The 21,842-nt window shown below is 38.0% G+C and overlaps 1 protein-coding gene across 2 annotated transcripts in view; it reads left to right on the top strand.

The window, feature by feature from the left end:
- The first annotated feature begins 588 nt into the window (after positions 1-588).
- LOC106951987 (carbohydrate sulfotransferase 8-like) overlaps positions 589-21,842 on the top strand; it is a 177,783-nt gene continuing 156,529 nt past the window's right edge. The window contains exon 1 of one of the 2 annotated variants that reach the window (XM_015039803.1): positions 589-1,343. In XM_015039803.1, coding sequence (XP_014895289.1) covers positions 1,318-1,343 — 26 coding nt within the window. In that variant the 5' untranslated portion in view covers positions 589-1,317. Of the gene's footprint in view, positions 1,344-20,752; positions 21,135-21,842 lie in introns of those variants that run through there. The other variant, XM_015039802.1, reaches the window with a different exon arrangement.

Below are 21,842 nucleotides of genomic sequence, written 5' to 3' on the forward strand. Positions count from 1 at the left end.
AGCACCTGCCCCTTTAGTGGTCTCTGCACGGCCCTGGGCGTAACGGGTCTGGGGTAATTGGGGTAATCGGTGGTGTTGTACAGAAGGGAAAATGAGTGAACTACATAAACTCTGACGCCAATTTTCTTATCTTCTATGAGAAGAAAACATTTTGTTTAAAAATCATGATAAGATCTCTAAAGAAAATAAGAACCAAATAGTTGCCTTTTCCACTTACACAAAAGAACTGAAGAATTAATTTTCCATAATTATGCATCGAGTCTTCCCTGTAATGAATTTCTGCAAAAGAAATGCCAAATAAATATAAATTCATGTGCATTTTGTGACTGAGATTTTTCAGTTGCAACTCCATAATTTTTTTAGGAAAGATTTCCAAAAGTGGGTATTGTACAAGAAATCTACTCATCTTTAAGATTTAATATGTTAAAAATTTGGTTTTCTGTGAAGAGTTAAATTATATGAACTATTTGATCCTCTCTTTAAGTGTTTAAACATAAAACTTCACATTAAACCAATCTCATAATAAACCAGTTCCGGACTTTTTGAATGTCTGTAAAACATGGAAGAAAAAAAAAACATACAAGGCAGTTAAGTTATTGCAGTGCACATAACATTTAAATCTCGTAGAGCGCCATTGTTTCTGTCATTTGGACAAAATGCCTGTCGGAACATTAATAAAACACGGAGCGCTGACTGTCCGTATTAGAAGAGTCTTTATTAGAAGACACTCCTCCTGCTCCCGCTGCTCCGCTCCTCTACAGCCAGTCGATGTGCGAGAGGAAATTCGCAACTCCCATCTTTTTCTTTTTTTTTTTTTCTTCTTTTTTTTTTTCTATCAGTGTCTCCATCGTCGTGAAGACAAAGAGGAGCCCCGCAAAGTGAAGATGGGCTGCCATCAGTAGCGGGAGAAGCCGCTCCTGTAAAGTCACTTGTTTCTGCAAGCGTCCCCGCCCGGAGGCGAGACAGCAGGCGCCGGTCCTCGGAGACTCTCCGCGGCTTGGGATGCGCAGAGATGTGAGAGTAAAAAGAGCGAGCGAGCCAGGGATTGTGATTGGCCGCGCTCATCCTGAAAGCCACCGAGGAGCATCGGGCGAGGCATGTCAGAGAATTCACGGGGAGGCATCAAACTTGGAGAAGACGTGCGTCGACGCGTTTGTTTGCAGCAGCACCGGGCTGTGTAGGTAAACTTGCACCATCTCCCGCCCCGCAGGGACCCAACGAGGAAAGGACGCGCTTTCCGTGGTGCTGAAACGGGTGGGCTCGGCTGATCAACTAGTGAAGAAGAGGAGAGACAGTCTCACTTTGTTCCCCAGCGTCATGGTAGATGTTGGAGCTTTGATTAGGTGAGTCCAGTAATGTGCTTTGGAGTGTAAGAAACGGAGATTAACAGTTTTAACAGCTAATACGCTGTGTTAGAGCGAATGTAGGCTAAAACTATGTGATTCCGAGTGTGCTTTGCCTTCATTCAAGTTTTAACCAATAGATTGACAAAGTTTATCTCCTGAATACTTCATAGCCTTTTGACCCACAGAAATGCAATTTGTTTTGCCTTTATTTAATTTTTTATTTTTTTTTACTTTTCATAATTTAGAATTTAACCTTTTTTTTTTTAAAAAAAAAAAATCTCCTTTCTTAAATATCAATGAGTCTAGTTGATTGGTACAGTAAGCTTAGAGTTAATAAGTTGGGGAAACTTTAAATGTTTTATTAGTTCCATCCATCATTGCTACACAAAGAACATTATAAACAGTTGAGTGTTTTTTATTTGGATTGGTAAAGGAGGAAACCCGGTGCATCGTTGGTCTCTGTGACCTAAAAACTTCATGTTACTCACATCCACCTGGCACAACATTTTGTGCCGTATTGTGTCCAACTTGCAAACCGCTAGTAGATTAGGAAAAAAATCTCATTGAGATGAAGTTGATCAATTTGTTCCACAGTCACTAATTAGAGCTGCATCAATCCGTCAGGGGTAGGAGGTTGGTAGGTCAAAAGCTGAGAATTAAAACAGTTTTTTTCCCTATTTATCACATACTTCAACCTCTAACATCGCCCAAATAGATGCAACTTAAAGTGCATACATTGCTGTCAGTGAATCTAATGTTCATGGTTTTTTTTGTTTGTTTGTTTGTTTTTTGGCTCCATTTGAATTGTGATTTAATTGGCTTTTTATTTCATAGCAGCATCAATAATTTCTCAAAATAACATAAAGATATACAGAATGTCATGCATAATCTGTTTTGTTTTTATTCATATCAACAGGACAAATGTAATTAGCAGTTCAGACCTAAAAGACATCAGTATCAAGAGAGACTGGTGAATCTTTATTGCCGATTTCTTTGTCATCACACTCTTTCTTTGATATCGCATTGAGCTGCAGGTTTAGGCTGAAAGGAAAAATGTTCACCGGTAGTCTTTCAGGTTAGGTCACCTAAAAGTAAAATAGATTAATAAGAAAAACACACATTAAATAACTGAATGAGAAGTTTTTGAATAGGACTTAGAAGTTTGAATCAAAAGAATAAACAGTGCTGAACAGTTTAGATAGCAGAGCAAATGACAGCTGTATCGTTCATAGAGTAATAACTGAATGTACATGAGTGCAGTGAAATGTTCCTCTGTTACCAAAGAGGATCTTCAATGAAATGGTAAATAAAGATTTCTTAATTATTTATAAAACAAGCTTAAGGAAAGTTACACAAAGCATTTACTGACATCCTTTGTTATCTTGTGAAAATGGAACTAAATTGTTTTTTTGTTGTTGTTGTTTGAGTAATGTAGGAAAAGAGTAGAAGTAGCATTATTTTACCCAGCAACAGGTGCTGGAGAGCAGCACTGTGCTACTCGTTGCTCCACAGACGGAGAAAACTAATAGCAGAAACGGTGCGTTTTAAACAATGTGATGGGGAAATATTTTGAATTTGCTTTAGCTTGCTGGAGTTCTGGTTCGGTCTTCTTGATTTAACTGACGTAACTCAGCCATGTCTGTAGGCTGCCTTGTTTCCACACACCTTTTCTACTCTGACCAAAAAAATTCAACTGAGAATGTTGCATTCTCCGTTAAACCTACCAAACGTTCAGTTCTATGCAGGTGAATGGCGTATTTTTCCCAATGGTTGACTTTTGAGCCAGATTGTGACATTCCCTCTTTATGCAAGGACAACTTATCAACATGACCATAAACATAACTGCTAATAAGGCTGCCCAGCAGCTTTAATCAATTACTGTGCCATTGTCCTCGCAGTTGGACACAGAGTGCAGGTGTCATCAAAGCAGAATGAGGCTCCTTTGAGGAGGGAAATTCAGGACTCAATGACTTCTCTCAGATGGGTCACCGGACACACAGCAGAGCTTTGACGCGTACAAATTGCGCTTGAAGATGGTGCGTTCATCCCCGGGAGGCTCGGCTGCTGGCAGGAGACCAGCAGAGCGGGGACATTGCACTCCAGATGGCCCAGAAAGGCCAGAGGAAGAGGGCTGTCCAAGCCCAGCTGGGAGTCCGGGAAGCTGGACGGCCGGTGTCGTTTGCTTGTGTGCGCACGTGGATGTGGGAGGGAGAGAGGATGAGAGAAGAGAGGAGGAAACTGGAGAGAAGGAAGAGAGTGCGAGCACGTTTAGGGAGTGATTGGGCAGGAAGAGAATACGAGAGCGAATGATACAGGCGCCTCTGTACGGGTTCCACTGCATGAAAGTAGTGATAGGAGAAGTGTGGGAGGAGGAAGAAATGAAAGAGAAGATGAAGGGCAACTTCTGCAGTGTGTGGATGCTGAAGGAAGCGACAGGAAAGTAAAAACCGTCAAACACAGGCAATAAAAAAGAGAAAGAAACAGGCATGTGTGAATGTTTGCATGTGGGAGGGAAAGGGAAAGAGAGAAATGAAACTGGAAGACGCAGTTCTGCGTGTGTCTGCTGGTGCGTGTTTGCAGAGAGAGAGGGAGAGGAAACACTGGAGGAAAAGCAAAGCAAAGGAATAAAATTGTGTGGGTAATTTTGTGTGAGAAGGGAGGGAACAAAGTCAAATAAGTGAGGAGGAGAAAACGGATGTCCTAGGATTTGCTTGGTCACTTTGTTGCCTTTGGTGTTACCTGCTACAGTTGCACCTGTGGAAAGTACACATTTAACATTAAGCCTCCTTTTATGTATTCTGGAAGCTTCGACCTTACCAACCTCTTTGCACATACTTCTTTTTTGTTCTGGGCTATCTGCTTCAAATCCAAGCATTTTGGTTTCGCCATCGTCCTGCTGCAGGGTCATACTCTGATATTCAGTCATCACACTGATGTTAAAGACATGTTGCGTGTGGGAGGCTTTTTCTCACGCTTTTTTTATTGCTTCTTGTTACCACTTTGAGGCGTCTAAAGTGAAGCCACCTGAGAGCAAGCGGAGAACACACAGAGGCTTCACACAGATAAAGTTGCCTCACTGTTACCATTTGGGAAGCCACTAGAGAGCAGGTGGAGAAGAAAGAAAGCTCTTTTCATTCTGCCACATCTGCTCTGTGATGGAATGGAGCATGATCTGCACTTTGATCACAATGAATTATTTCTTTCCCTGGCTATAAATATGGTCTGTCTATGTTGCCTAGTCTCTCCCCCTAAACACTTTCAACTAGGAATCAGTGCTTGCCTCTGAGTGGCTCTCCCCATGAGCGTGTCACTGTGAGTGTACTGCAGCTTTGGTTTCCTTTCTCACAGTGAGAAAGAGCCACAGCTCCTACTTCAATGAAAATGTTAGATCCAATTGAGTGTTGGTGTTACATTGATTATAAGAAAAAGTAAATTTTAAGAAATCGGAAAGATTCTTTGTTGCTCTGTTCTTAAGTGAAATTTTGCGTGTGTGTGTGTGTGTGCGTGTGTGTGTGTGTGTGTGCGTGTGTGTGTGTGTGTGTGTGTGGGATGCCCTGAAAGGAGACCGGATCAATAGACTGTCTGCACATGTTGTTCACCCTGTGGCATCTTTATTGAGAATTTATTGCTTGACATCAAAACACATTAGCTATACAACGTAGCAACATGTGTTACTGTTTTATAGTTAATATGCTTTGATGTTGAGCCATAACTCATAAAGAAGACTCCAGTTCAGCAGGTGCTGATCTGGAGTCTTCTAAATAGGATCTCAGCTGAAATTAGATGTGTGTCAGGTTTTAATATTCACCATGGTGTTCAAAATTCTTTCCTCAGCTGGTGCATTTTGCCTCAAAGGAGTCAAACTTTCTTTTAATCTTTCAAAATGGCCTTGAGCAAATTTTGGCAAAATTTCTGCAGGGTTTATGACTTGCCTTGTAATATGAAGGTCCTGAGTTTAAAACCTTTTGCTGTGGATTTTAGATGTTTTCCCAGCTATTTTGTCTCCAGATATTCTGGCTTCCTCTCACAAACCAAAAACATGCACATTAACTCAATTGGCATCTTTATATTACCAAAATTAGCATTGCACGTGTGCATGGTTATTTGTACAGCATGTTTTTGTGCTGTCCTGTGATGCACTGGCAACCTGTCCAGAGTAAACCTGCCTCTTGCCCAGTGACCACAGGAGATATGGACCCGTTCCTGTGCAACCCTGATCAGAAATAAACAGGTATAGACAACTGGTGTGTGCTTGTTTAATTTACCTAAGACATGGTAATACAACTTTTGATTAACTATTACATCCATTGTATTGTAAAAGTGCTGTTTTTCAAAGGCTCAGTGTCTTGCAGGAGTATTCATGCTGTCAATTCATTTTTTGATTTTGCTGCTTTACAGTGCCACACCATTAGGTGATAGACCATTGCAAATCAGTGTATAATTGTAAAATAGAAAGATATATTTGGTTTTTTTTTTTTTTACAAATATGTACATATGGAAAGTGTGGTATGTATGTGTAGTCAACCCAGTGTGATATACTTAAAAACAATCAAGTTCAATTAATCACTTTGTGAAGTCACAAATAGAGTTCACTTACATGCAATTTAACCTCAGTAAAAATGCAGTTGTGATTTTGTTTTATAGAATAAAAAAATGCCCTTCATGACTTTGGAGAAGTCATGAAGGGCACACCACAGCCCTTAATGAAAGAGTGGCAAGGACAAACCCACACCAGGCCTTTCACTGTTTTTATGTGTAGAAAATACATATTTTTTCATTCCACTTGACATTTGTGCACTACTTTGCATTTGTCATGTGTGACATGAAATATTTTTGTTAGAATGTGGCAACATGTGGAAAACCTTTGCAAAGAACTTAAAGACAACATGGTGTCAAGTCACACTGTTATATTGAAGCTAAAATGTCAAAATGTACAGTACATGATCAGAACCTTATTTTTTACATGACATCAAATCCATAATGAAGAGTGATATAGATGAAAGATCAGTACATATTTAACATTTTGTCAGGGAAAAATATTGTCTGGAAAGCAAAAAACCTTATTTGTTTTGTTATTCAACCTCATAAAACAAATAAAAGGAAAATAACATGAAAATTGTTGCTCGGGTTTAGTGTTTGCATCATCTGGGTATTTTTTTTTATTATTATTCTTGTAGTTACCCTGGAAACTAAGACAAAGCCATTGCTTTCATTGGTCTCCAGGTAATTTGAAAACTTTAATTGCCTTTTCTACCTAATACTCTGAAGACATCACATGTTTATTTGATACTAGACTGTTCTGAAAACACATCAGACAAGCAGTTCAACATAGCAAAGTGTTGATTTGATACTAAGTTGAATTTTAGGTTGTAACAGCAGGAGTACTGAGAAGTACAGGAACCTTTAAAGTTTATTTCTTAGCAATTTCAAGTTTTGTTCAGGACAGGCATTGTCTATGAATCATTACATAGTGACTAAGAACTGCATAAAAGAGTAAATATTTCCTGCCGCACAGTTTGAAAGTCAATAGGTTGCTGACTGAAAATAGCAACATTGCCCACCTTCAACCAAATAAAGGGAAATTGGCCATGGGACTCTAACTTGTTAGAATGAAAACTACAGCAGTGTTGATTACATGGTGGTAGGACTAAACATAGTTTTGGTTTGAAAAATTACAGAATACCTTACATCTAGTCAAACACTGTTATTGTTTGCACCACCGTTCATTATGGATAGCATAATCCAGTTAGAACAACCCATTGCTCAGACATTTAGCCTGAAGACTAGACTAAATCAATTTCGGTATGAAACCAGTCAGAGTCATGGGACTACAAGAGGGAAGCTAATTGTGTTTAACAGCTGCTTCTTGGTGTTAACCAAGGAGCTTCACCATGTTTTCTTTAATTGTTAAGTTTAATACTCTTTTGAATAAGCTTTGATTGTGAGCACCACACAGAAACATGATCTCAGGAGAGGCCTTTCTTTGTAGAGTCATTGTGTTCTGTCACTGAATGGCCTTTCTGGGTGCTGGAGTTTCTCTAACCACAGACACATTAACTGACTGATTGTGTGCATTAGTGGTTGTCTGTCAATCTCTCTGTGTTTGCTATGGGATGCACCGGGGATCTGTATAAAGCAGTATTTTCTTAAAAGTCATGAGAATTCTTTAATAACGTTGCCATCTAGTTTGCATAATTTTCCATGTGTAAATAACTGTGAATGATGATGTAGAAGAGAGTATATCACACAATAAAAGAAACCCTAGTCACATTCAATATGGCAAATAAACTCTGTAAATTTGACAGTTCCCAACCCTGCTCCTTTATCTGAGCTTTGGATCACCAAAAGTGACCAACAAGAGGAGATTCAGTGGACCTGTCCAGGTCTATGTTTTGGAATTGATGAGGCAGATAAATATGCAGGTACTCATTATTAGAGTCCATTGTCAGTCTTTGAACAATTAATTTTCTAGGATTACATTATCATATTCAAACTGTGAAACGCATAATATTTGTAGATGTTTCAATCTACATTTGTTTCAATCTACAACGCCAGTCTGGACAATGGGCACATGATTCAAACAAAGCATCAGAATAAGGTGAATATAATCAAAATTAACAATTCAAATGCACCACAAACAGACAACAGGAAAAGCTGTCATCTGCAATGTGACACAATAACTAGTGTCTACCCTAGTTGTTCTAGTTCATTGTTTTTCTTATTCTCAAACCTCCTAACACACACGCACTCTCACACAGAGACAGAAGGAGAGCGAGATCTTATGGCAAAGCAATTAAGGGAGCCGTCTGAAGTGAACAATCACCTGATGTGTCACAAAGCTAAAGGAGAAAAAGGTGATTAGGCAGTTGGTGCTCAAGGCAAACCTCACCAGACAGCTTTCGGCCGTGGTTACACATCCCATGTATTTTAAAAAAAAAAAAAAAAAAAAAAAAAAAAAAAAACAGTCATTCAATTCAGAAAACAGTCTGCTTGTAGGCATTTTTTTGACTAGTTTCTGCATTTGTAGATCACACCACAGACTAGTTTTGTTTGTTTGGATAGGCCCGTAGTACAAATTGGATGGAAATGATATTCTACAAGTTCATTCAGTTTGTAAGCTTCCTTTTTATCCTGGTGATCTGACTGTATGCTCTGCTGACGTCAATATTGGCGTGTGGCAACTACATAGACGCAGCAGTCAATGCAAATTCTTGAAACAGGTAGATGATGAATTTACAATCTGGATGCAAATTGCTGTGAGCGCAGCTGTGAAGGACCGTTGTGCATAAACAGCAAGATATCGTTGATATGAGGGAGATGCTGTTCAATTGAAAAAGTAAAAATGAAAAGTCCCATTAACATCAGAAAAGTCTCTAAATTTGTCTCAGATACTAGAAAGGTGTTACTATTTCAGAGCATGTCCCACAGGACGCTGGACACATAGTAACAGCTAGTTTAAATTAAAACCACTTAAATTATTGACAATTTTTCTTAACTTAAAGGCCACATTTTAGTTGAGCACTTTGAAGCAGACTGATGTAGACATTTATCTCATAACATGGTGGCAAGTTTTTACCAGCAGTGCAATAGCTGCTAATGGTTGAAAAAGAGATGAGATAAACAGAGAGATAAAAGCATGTTAAGACCTGGTGAGACCACAGAGGCTGTTCTTTACAAAGATGTGTTTATCCGTCTGTTATCTGGAAAAGCTGGGAAGAGTTGCTTACACTATAAACAAAAGTAGCACCATTTGGAATTAAGCCAATATTTTTACTGTGGGCCAGTGAAGCTGTAATAAAACCGAAATGGAAAGTGTTAAGCTTGCCCATATGCCATCTGTGTGGAAGCAGAATGTTGTGCAGATTTAAAGTAATAGCGGGTCTTTGCAGTTCAAAATATTTGATAACAATGGATATTAATAAGAGAGGGTAATCAGAGCAGACTAGCATCTAAACATCTTATTAGTTGATGTTAAATTTAAACTAGTTTGAACAATGTTTATGGGTCAGGGGCAAAAAGCATTCAGTTTTCAGAGTTGTGACAAGTTGTTCTTAAGTTGAACTTATGAGGAATGACTGTTTTATTTGTTTGTTTTATTGGTTGGCATTTTGGAGAAGATTTTTGTAAAGTCTTCACCAAATGCTATAAAGTTTAAATGCAATAAGTGACATTATTAAAACAACTCTCCCTGGGAAAGGTTTCTCCAGGATGTTGCAAAGTAGGCTCAGGTCAAAGGACCAAACTTGTATTCATGAGGAGCAGTGTGGCATTTTTCCTGACTCAGGAACAGTGAACCACATCTTAACAGAATTGTTCATGGGAGTTTGCTTGTCTTTTCTACAAATGTTATGTAGCTCTGGAAAAATGTTATGACTGTAACCCTCAAAGTATTTCCAAGGATGTGCTTCTGGAGTACGTCATACATAGGTGGATTTTAAGGTAAGGTCTTGAATATCCAAACAAAGACTTGTGATCACAATGTCAAGCTTCTCCCCACATTTCACTGAACTTCATCAAGGCTGCTTCTTCTCACCGAGAATGTTTGAGGTGTTCATGGACAGGATCTCAAGTTGTGCTCTGGTTTCATGACTCAAGTGGAGAAATTCTAGTATCTTTAATTTGTTGATGAATGGAACAGAGAGGAAATGTACAGATGGATGGTGATTTCCTCTGCCATTATCATGGTTAAGAAAGAGCTTAGCCAAAAGTGAATTTCTTGATTTATTAGTTGATCCACTTTCCAAGCCTCACATATTGCCATGAAATATCGACTGTGACCAGAATAAAGAGACGCTGAATATAAGCTCCTCAAATGAGCTCCCTCCGTCGGGTGGCTGAGATAAGCTGTTGAGATAAGTTGAGGAACTCTCTCTTCCAGGAGAAGTTGAGAGTAGGGCCACTGCTCCTCTGCATCAAAAGGAATTAGGTGGTTCAGGCGTCTGACCTCTGCTGCCAATCTCTGGAGGTTCTCAGGGCATGTCCTACTGGGAGGAGACACTGGTACCGACTGAGAACTTGCTGGACAGACTGTGCCGTATCACTTTTTGTTCGCTTTGAAGTTACCTAGAAAAAGTAACAGAAAGTTGCTGGTTTCTCTCCTAGACTTGCTACTACCATGACTAGAAAATGCATGCAATGAATACAGCGTATTTTTATAGGAACCTGTTTGGCTGAGTAGAGTTTTGACAATCGATACCTGGGACTGTATTTTTTTTCCCCTTAACATCCTTTCTGGTACATGCAATGTTTTAATGGTGTAATCACAATACCTCTGATGTGTCATGAACAAAGTACAGTAAAACTCTCAGAAGAACATGCAAGTAGTGAAAAAGAGACACTTCAGGCAGTTCTTTCGGTGCAATCAGCAGAGATTTCATCGTGTCTTATTGCATTCCACAGGGATATGGCGTCTTTCTTTTTTTAGCGTCATTGTTTGTGCACAAGAGACGGGCTGATTTTATTGCAAAGAATTCATATTTCTTGTACACAGCACATCATCCACTAGCCTCTTCCACAAAGTCTAGCGGTTCAGCCCATCACCTCTAATGCGAACAAAAGGTCAGTCCTTAATTATTCATTCGGGATGTCAAACAATGCTTGCCGGCTGTTATTTAGGGTGGGGGAGACCCCTATGAATAATTCAGGTGCAGGATTCTCTTTCCTTCAAAAAGTGGCACTGTGGCTTGGATGTTTGTGAGAGCCTTATCTCCATGCAAAAACCCTCTGTCATTCCTGAGCTGACCTTGGCTGTCACTGCCGCAGCAACACGGGTGGCACAGAAGGTGGCAAGGACTTGTGTTCTTCCTGTTTCTGCAGGCCTCCTCCACACATCGAGAGTGAGTAGGAAGGACAACAGGGAGCTGACTGCTCCTTGTCCAATCTCCCTCAGTGTCTGTTTACTGTACACTATGTGCCATGCTGTGGTGGGTGGGTGCCATTGTACAGAAAGAGCAGATTACTCTTTTTACAATGAGTTATTCTGCTTTTCACCCGAGGTGCGTTTCTGTTTTGGTACACAAGATATGTCAGTTGCTCTTAAGCAGCTTTCTTAAACTGGAAAGAGGTGTTTATTGCAGCTGAAGAGGCAAACGCGGATATTAATGCTATTAAAGTGCATTAAACTGAAGAATGGTGTAATGTGAGTCACTTGCATGGAGGGATTAGGGGGAAGTGGAATGGAAGGGATCCTTAGTAAGGAGAGAAAGTGAAAATGTTCATCTTGTTATGTGAGAGGCAGGGGGTAAACTGAGGGACAGAAAGTGTGTGTGTGCGTGTGTGTGTGTGTGCATGCATGCGTTCATCTATGTGTGAAAGGGGGGGAAGGCTTATGCCAACTCTACTACCGCTGAGCAATAACAGAAGCACATACGCAGATAGATACAGAACATGTTTTTCAAGCAACGGATGGCATGGAGCCCAGAGAAAATCAAATGAGGAGAGTGTTTGTCGCTGTTAACGCAATCAACAGATCGATCGTACCCTCCTATGGCCACCATCTTACAGATTCAGTTTGTACTGAGGCGTCTACTGAAGACAGGGAAGATTATCAAGGCTGCCATTATTGACAAAATACTTGATTAATGATGTAATGTACTTCAGTATTCATCAGCAGGGGAAAAATGTATTATTTAGATTTTCATAATTAGTTTGTACCCGTGTCAACAACGTTGATACAACTTATCAGAGACAGTTACAACCTGTTAGTGTGTTGGAGGAAGATTTAAAAACACAACAGAAACAGTAATAGCAGGGCCATAGTGAGTAAAATGAGTTTTTTTTATTTTTTTATTTAGTTTTAGCACACATCAAAATATCCGAAATGCAGTATTTGTAATTATTGCAGTATTTGGTAGAATTAAATAATGTTGGTAGTGTTCTATAAAAGTTTTAAGTGACTCAGCTCCAGATCCTTGATAGTTAAAAATGTTATTTGCACAGAGTGACATTAAGGGGTTGGGTTGTGTCAATATTTCTCTGAGACACACTAACCTTATTTTCTCCTATCTCTGTGCAACAAAGTGACAAGGGACATTTATCTTATAGCTGTAAACAAAAGGCTGACGAAATAGAGGTTTAGTGAGAGTGCTTGGGAAAAACCCCCAACAAACTTTAAAATTCAGATTAGCAAATACAACCTTAACAATGAAGCTGCTGGTACTGTGCTTCTTATGCTGTGGTGTAAGATTTTTTAAGATTATCTTACATTGGTTTAAACTTGAAGCACTAAAGTGTTGTCTACATCTTAGCTTTTGATGAGTTTCTGAATGTTGTGTTTATTTTTACATAAAGGGTGGGGAATTCAAAGTTCACTACTGTGTTAGGATGGGGTACGTAGATGAGTGAATCTTTATTAGTTCGGACAAAGCATCTGCATAGTGCATCCTTAGTAAGGTCCAGCATTAACATTGTTTTTTTTTTGTTTTTTTGTTCTGTCAATTCAGTTTCAGGCATTTGGACACAATCAAAACAGATAGGGAAGAAAGATTTTAGTGCATTTGAGGTTTCTGAAATAATTATCACTTTAAAAAGTCCCAAATATGTTTAATTGGTGGCAGAGATTAAAGTTAGAGCTGTCAACTACTTCAGCCTTTAGTTCATTCACACATAAAGTGTAAGCATATTGATAAAACCAATAGACCTAACATCACAGAACCTGGCTTTCCAAATTGTTGCTGAGAACAGTGTGGGTGTTTTTTTCTCTCTTTAGTCAAAAACATGATAATAATAATTCTCTAATTAGTTGTCTGGAATAAAAAAATATTTCTCCTCAGTATATATCCCCTCTGTGAGAGTCTTTATGGCTTCATCCCAGATCCCTGTAAGCCCTTTAAATGTCAGTCATCTTTAACACATATGGCTTAATTTTGCTTAACAAAGTTATTCTAGTATAATATTTTATCAATGTGTATCAATGTGCCTGTGTTAAATGTTAGTAAATTCTGTATGTATAAAGATTTCTTGAATCAGTTATTTTTGTTGTGTGTACTATGTATTTTTTTTAATCAATGTAATACTAATACTTTTAATTTTTCATTACTTTTCATTTTTAAGGCCACATTTTCATTTGTACAAACTGATTGTTTTGAAGTTTACTGAGCTACAATGAAAACACAAAATGTACATGTGGAGTAATCCTGAATAAAAACAAACAGGAACAGTCTGGATAATGTTAACAATTAAGCAAAAATCCAGATTATTTTGCATATTCTCAGTCTTTTTTTTCCTTTTTTCGTTTCTTTTTCCAGTGTCTTTAGAGGATATCTATATTTTTTTCTGCAGCCACAAACTTTACATTAAACTGTACAATAACGGCACTGAAGAGTTCATTTTTTGAGTTTGCTCACTGAGTTCTGCTCTATAGGCTTCCCATGTAAGACAAACAACACATCACTGAAATATATAACATTTACTTGATTGCAAACACCCCAAATCTCCACTAAAGAATCTGATTAGCATTATTCATTTCACTTGAATGGGGCTATGTCATGAATCTAAATGTGGTCTACAATTGTAAAGAGTTTTGCTGCTGGAAAATGTGTGCTTGATGCAGCACAATTCCGCATAGTATTATTTCATGAACCTCTGTATGATTGTGTAGGCACCGTCATTAACAATAGTCTACAGCTTCACATCAGGACCTGCAGTACTTCACACCACTTATCTGAAGGGTTGTAATCAGCATCTGACAATGGCAGGAACATATTTGTAGTTGGTAAAATTTTCTTTAACACCTCTCTTTTAAGAAAGAAAAAACTTTTTAAGATATTATACTGTGAAGAACTACCTTTCCTTTTTTAAAGTTTTATCAGCTTTCGACATAGAGAATCATTCCATTGGCCCTCTGGCTGTATGTCCAGAGTTGTTTTCCTTCAAAAAGGTGAGCCTTTATCTTAATCTTAGGTTGTTTGTCATTTGGCACTTAACCTTTAGTATTCAAAGAACATCATAAGTACAGTTTTCCTTGGTATTCAATATAAGATTTAAAAAGTAAATTGTTGTACTTGTTGTACTAATGTGAGATTTTAAACATACTTTACAGGCAATGTTTGCATGAGTGAAATCAGTCTCTTGTGTGCACACTATGCAAACATGAAAATCAAGTTGGGATTTGTCTTTTTCATTTTCCTATCAGAGATTAGTCATCTCTTCTCTACAAATGTTTTTATCTGTTATAAATATTTAGAAGATACAATGCATTGTTTAAGCTTTGACTGATTAATACCAAAATGTCCTTTACATTTCTCAAACTGGAACAGCAGCGTTACAGTGAGCCTCAGTTATGAACTTAAACATCAGTGGTGGTCACCTGGGATGCTAAACTAAGACATTTCATAAACATATGGCAACATATAGTTCTAGTTAGGTGCCTTCTGTGTTTTGCATCACGCACGTCACATGCTTGCTGAGTCTTGGTTTATTAAACAATCAGCTGCAGCTGCACTTATCAGACCCCAAGAGAGAAGTATGTTCAAGTAAAACATATATATCATCGTTATCAGTTTTGCCGTATCCCAAATAACCCGGAAGCAGTTATAACCTGAATACTAAAAAGCTTCATTAGATATAAAAAAAAACTCAGTTTGTCCATCAGCTTTCGTTTTTCAAAACAAAGAAATTTGTAAAAGACATTTCTAATTTATTCAAGCATTTCTCAGATAATTTTAACCATGGTAAATATGTCCAGTGTTACAATCTGAACAGCTTTATTGCTGAACAACATTTATGTTATGTGGCAAATTATGTGGTTTATTTTCATAAAACAGCCATCCATAAAAAATTTATAAAGACATAAGCATTTCTGTTCATATTTTTTTCAGTAGTCAGCAGACATTAAAGAGTATCATGGCAAACTGCTGATATGATTCTTCTTATGCTCTAATGTTATATCTTCTAGAAATAAAATGTTAATAATTCACTAACAGTTTAGTTTTAAATTTAGTTCAACATTTTAATGTACAGAAGAAATTGAGTTATGAATCTTTGCCTGCTATAAGAATTGAGAATTCTTATAGTGAATTCCAAGCGTGGAATTTACTGATGCTGACGATCAGTAAACCATCGTCAGCATGGTTTACTGATGTGATTCACTTTCAGGGCATTATTTACCTTGTGCCTGATGATTAGAGTGAAATCAGAGATAAAACAGGTCTTCCTGTTTTACAAATTGTTGGTGCATTAGGAAACTGAATATGAGGTGAAAAAAAATGTTCCAACCTACATAGAGCTAAGTGTTTCTGACCTAACAGCTGCAAGATTCAGACAAGATAAATATAAGCATGAATACACACTGAAACAAAGGCAGACAAAACAGAAACAGTCAACTTGCAAGTCAGACAGAGTAACCGATAAGAGAAGAAGTGACATAAAGTAAAGAGAAGAGGAAGAGGGAACAAAAATACACACTGAGGTTGATAAGATGCAGGTAAAGAATTAAGATTGTTCCAAGAGCAGACCAGATCTCTGACATCTGAGAACATAGGCTACCAAAATAATAATTGACTCTTTTAGAGCACAACATATTCAAGCTTCAAGTGTCGAGATGAGAAGCTTATTAAAGGCTCACATGGAGTATGTGGAAATAAATTTGAAAACAAAATGTAAATGGTACACAGACCTATTGACATGAAAATGTACACCGGGCATTGGTTATAACCCAACTAATGCAGTTAGCTCAAACAAAGAAATCAAAACCAGTGAGTCCATAAAATCTAAACTCAAAAGTGAAATGACCCAGGTAAAGAGTATTGTTCAGAAAAGCTACTAAAAGGCAAGGAAAATCAAGAAGACCACTAAAATATGCCAGTATTCTTGCCTCCTTTATATGCTAGTTGACAGATTTTTAATGCATCGCACTAGAACCATGTGACGATGGACACAAGCAAAGAGCTCTGAATTTCTGCAACCTACAGACTGAAATCTAGTACCACATTGGTGCAAGACAAGCAGGTATCAACTGCACCACCAAGTAGGGGTTTTAACAATTCTGCTTTTGCAAAACATGCCTATAACATGAGTACAGACATATTTGCAAACTTTTTTATACTTCAATAAGCTCAAACCTGTGGTGAATAGAAAATCTAGACAAGATAAGGTACATTTCATAGGAGTTCTGTTAATGGATTCAAAAGAATAATCAGACAGTTAAGGAGCTATCAGAAAACTACACGTCTGGATTGGCAGAGAGAGTTTATCCATTTAAACTACAGGTAATGCACAGAAGAAGAAAGAAGAAGAAGAAAAAGAAAAAGTATATTGTATCCTGCTTAAGGTGTGTGTCAATTAAATATTACTCCCTCCCTACGGTCAAACAAGGCCAAAATGTAGTTCTGATAGAATTTCACAATCCTGATTCTTGACAACAATTTGAAGATGAATTGGTAGTGTTTTTTGTTGTTGTTTTTTTTAAGAAGTAAGCTTGATTATACACACACTCGCAGATGGTTTCAGAGAAAGACAATAAAACTACAAGAACTGTCTGGACAATCACCTGGTCGATCACCTCTATTTAAAAATGTAGCGGAAAGATGATAATCATAGAAAGAATTGAAGGTCGGAGTCATAGAAGCATTGTATTCGAAGACAATGTTTGAAAGAAGAAATCAAAATAACCCCTGAGCAATGCATGCAACTCATTTCTCATGAGTTCATGCAATACAGGAGAGGTCTTCTCAACTTGTCATATTAGTGCCTGCACCACCTAATGTCACATAGCTTAGTTATAATGATGTCCAAACCACTGAACAACTAAAGACTAAGGGGGAAGAAAATAGGCTACACCAGTCAGAAGCCAGTGTGTGGCAACAGGCAAAAACAGTTCACAGGCCATTCTGGCTGTAGACCAGTCTGGCTGAGCAAAGATCCCCTTGGGACTCTTTCAGGAAGCAGGTTGGAGTGGTGAAATGGAGAAACCTCTACGGATTGAACAGATGGCTGGTGGCCAGAATGAAAATGGAACGGACGCAGAGGCGGCTTGTGGTACCTGCATGTCCAGGACAGCAGAACCCACTCAAATTAGAGGACCAGGATGCAAAAATGATCTAAAAATCAGGGGGCCTTTTGGTAGAATCCAGTGAAATATATGACATCTCGGGTTAGTGGAGCCAAGTCTGGCTTGATTTTGTCAGAGCTGGGAAGTTGTTTTAGCAAAGGAAGTAAAGGAAGACTTGAAGGTTGGCTGGGGTTCAAAAAGGCAGAAAATACTTGAAGAGATTCATAAGACAACAATAAAAATAATAATAGGCAGAATGGCACAAAAGCATACAAAGATACTAGAAGAAACCCTGAGAGATTAAAAATACAGTAAACAGACTTATAACAGATTGGCAGTCCAATAAATACCTGTGTGCAAAATGTCTAACAAAGCTTTTACTGAAATAGTAAACAGACACTAATAACTTGCCCTCATTTAGATATCTTAAGAAAAAATAGATGCAGATTAAATTACTGGATTGTGTCTTTATTCCTGGTGAAGAACAGAGCTACTCTAAATGTTTAATAGGCAAATGTCTTTTGTCAGATTATATGTGCTTTTTGTTGTTATGTTGCTGTACATGTCTGTCCAGTCTTATAGTACGCCGAGGGTCTGATTTTCTTTGGCAAAAGTTACATTGACATATCAAGTAGTTTCTCTTTTGCTTTTACCTGAACTGTTCAGCAACAGATAAATCTCATCTACGTGCACGGGGGAAATATTTGCCACATTTGTCAACACTTGATTGCTCTGAAAGTCAAGTTTTGATGTGCAAATTTAACAGATGAACCTTTAAACTTGGTGGGTAATAATTGTTTTATTGTAATGCCATTTCCAAATGATATTTTATGGATTTGTTCTTCAAAGAACTCCAACTTACAGAAAACTGACAATTTCTAAAACTTATCTCATAGCCTTAATATTATGTTAAAAGTTTTGTTAAAAGTAATATAGAGCAAATATGATTTACACAGACAACACAGCCTGTTGGCTTTGTGAAGGGAAAATGGACACATAATCTCAAGATAAAAAATATTTTTTAAAAAGACTGTCTTGAAGTTTGTATCTTCAAACAGATTGGGGAAGAATTTGCATAAATTGTCTTCTATAATGTATCAATTACTGATCAAATATTTATGATTAGTGGGAGGCAATTATTCAAATGATTTTTTTTACATGAAAGCAAATCTGTGTTTTTAGGCTATGTCTCACTTGAAATATTGAACAAAATAATTCAGTAAAGAAGCAACGAAACAATATGACAAGAGCAACAAGCCATCGAACCAGCAGCACAAGAAGATAAAGGATATAACTTTCAGCCTTGCTGCCAGTGATGTCTGTGTGTTGTTTTTCCTATGACTGTAAATCATATCTTTGAATGAGGAAAAGCCCATGTTGATGTCACATTTGAGTAATTGGAGCCACTCCTGTGAATGTATTTTAAAGGGGACGTAATATGCAAAATTCACTTTTTGCATGTTTCTGTAGCAACCCCAAGCCGACCCCAGGCTCTCACCTGGCAACCCAATCATACATGTTTTGGTTAAAATTGTGTGATGAAAGGCTACTCAGTGAGAATTAAACAGCAGATTGCAATTTGTAAATGTACAAAGGGACAATGACTGTCATCTGATGATAGTTCATCCTGTAACAGGTAGGTTGCCGGTTCCAACTCCGTCTCTCTCAGTTGCTGTGTCCTTAGGCAAGACATTTAACCTGGTGGTGGTCAGAGGGCCCGGTGGCGCTGGTGTATGTGGCAGTCTCACTTCTGTCAGACTGTGGCTACAGTGTTCAGCATGTGAATCTTTGTGTGGATGGTTTACAAGTACAGGCCAGTCACCATGACACCGCAAGTAAAGAAAATTATGCAGAAATATTGAAGCAACATTCAGACATCAGCCAGGAAGTTAAAGCTTCAACACAAATACGTCTTCCAAATGGACAATGGCCCCAACCATACAGCCAAAGTGGTAACAACAAAGTCAATGCTTTGACATGGTTATCACAAAGCCCTGATCTCAATTTGTTTGAGAGTTTGTGGGCAGATCTGAAATGGCATTTGAGAGTGAGGAGGCGCACAAACCTGACTCAGTTCCACCAGTTCTGGCAGAAGGAAAAAGTCAGAACTCCAGCAAACTATTGAGAACCTTGTGGAAGAAAATCCAAAACATTTGACCACTCTGACAGTTCAGTGGTAACACTACCAAATACAGAAGAAATGTATGTAAGCTTCTGATTTTGAAGACATTAATAAATATATTTTTTGGCATGTTCGTCTCTCATTATTTTGCTAATTATGAATGTTGACGATTCTGGCTCACATGAATCAAAAGTTTGATCTGATTTAACTTTTATACAGTTAAATAACGGTGTCTTTGTATTCAGTGCATGCAACATATCTGGTTTCTACTGTATATAAATATTTTTATTTATCCATGTTCATAGAATCTTTTGCACTCACATAAAGTGAGATATAGATTTTTATTTTTCTCAGCTTGCTGGTATTACAGCAATGCCACAAACGCAGTCAAGAAAAAATTAGGTCATTCATAATGAATTCATAATGAATCAAATGAAAATTTCTGAGTTTCAGTTTATGCTTTCAGGCATTTTTGTTTGATTTATAAACTTTGTAGTTCTTGTTGATTGTGCGGAATAAATAAATATGGCTTAGAGTTAGACAAAAGAAAGAGTAGGTCTAAATCAGGGTAGCACATGGGGACACATGTAGTATCAAGTTGAAATCATGTCTACTGCTCAGTGGGATGTTCAAGTTTGCTTCAAAACATCAGTTTACAAATAATGATCAGATCAGCTTCTCTAGGACTCTGTGTTTGGATATCAGAAATACTTTTAAACAGCTGGATTTATGATTTTTTTTCATAATAAAATAAAAAGATCACAATCATTTCTGACTGACAGTTTTACTCTGTCTCATTGGAACTTGAGTAAATTTTGGTCATGTCCACACTTCTTATGTATCCCTTTAAAGACAAACTTAGACTTTAGTGCTTTTAAATCCATGCTCCACATTAACAAAAACCACCCCATGCCTACATGTGGGTAGTAAAACTATAGCACTAATAATCTTTATTCTTGTTGCATTCTTGCACTGTATCTCATTAAACCATCAATGTCTGTGATGCTCTGTTTGAAAATGCTACCTTGGTATTTCAGTCTGAAAAGGGCATCTAGAATGTAAAGGGCAAAACTGTCCACAGAATGAGTACCGTTCGAGCATGCATATGTGCTTATTGCATCTCAGCATGTCTTCATTTAAAGAGCTAGGTCTTGTTTTAATTGTGTACACAAATCCCAATGACGGCTGGTCCATAGGGGGCGCCGCCCTCCTTTATGTGAAGAAGAAGGGGGGAGGAGGGAATCTAAAAACGATTTATAACATTACTTTTTTTTAAATAATGTATTTGCATATTTACCTTAATAATGCGTGCCTAAATGTAATCTGCATTATTTACATAACCTTACCTCTAACTAACTCTTATTCAACGGTGAAAACTTCCCAAAAGACTCCCGTCAGTTTACTTCTGGGCCGCTGTTGACTAGCGCCCCAGAATTGAAGCTAACTAGCCACTCCTGTGTGGCGGCTAGGGAAAAATTATAAACATTTGGCCAATCAGTATCGCTGAATTTAATGTTTTTGGGGCACTTAGAATCTCGCTCTTGCCATACTATTTTGCGACGTTTTGTGTTGCTTTGGTGATAAAGTTAACAATGGCAAAACATGTTGCCGAGAGAAAGCTGACCAAATTCTCCACCTTGAATGAGACTGCAGAGAGGATTTTACAGAGGGCCGGGCGGTAAGCTGCTCCTCAGCGTGTTTTATTGGTTTCCGTAACATTCCTCTAGTCTTTTTCGTTGTTTACTTTTCTATTTATCAGCTGTTATTGTTCTTTGCTGAATCAACTATTATCATTGATGTGTGTGTTTTTATGTTGCTCTGGTTAGCGTCATTCCAATACTAAGTTAAGATTTCTTTTTTTTTTTAGTTGTCGCTGATGGTACTCTTATTGGGGCCTGCCTTAGCAATGCATGGGGAAGAGCAGTGACTGACCCAATAGAATGTCTCTTCATTATTATTATAAATATAATTTATTATTTTTTCCGATACCGTTAATGCGGCTCGTACCGCTGCCCACCCACAAAAGTGGTATCAAAACGTGCGGCTCAATCCCGGGAAGTGAGCTATTATTTTTATTGGGGATCGGAGTAACGATGGCGACATAAAAAGCGAAAAATAACTGCCGAAACGCAGAGTGTAACTGACACCAACTGCCGCTCGTTAGAGTGAGAAACTGTGTATTTTTAACCCCAAAATAATTTTGAAATCGCTCTCATGGCTGCAAAAATTGCGCTATTGGTATGAAAATCGGTCATGACATTGATACGCATGCCTGCTCCCGTAAAATGTTTTCAAAATTTCTCTACGACTGACGGTTTTCTGTCAAGGTGCTTCAGAGCGAAATCATGTAACGGTAAAGTCAGGCTCTCAGCCATTAATTTTCAGA

The sequence above is a fragment of the Poecilia latipinna genome, unplaced genomic scaffold, assembly GCF_001443285.1.
Source record: "Poecilia latipinna isolate Pla-1442-1.1 unplaced genomic scaffold, P_latipinna-1.0 Scaffold485, whole genome shotgun sequence".
Taxonomy (NCBI): domain Eukaryota; kingdom Metazoa; phylum Chordata; class Actinopteri; order Cyprinodontiformes; family Poeciliidae; genus Poecilia; species Poecilia latipinna.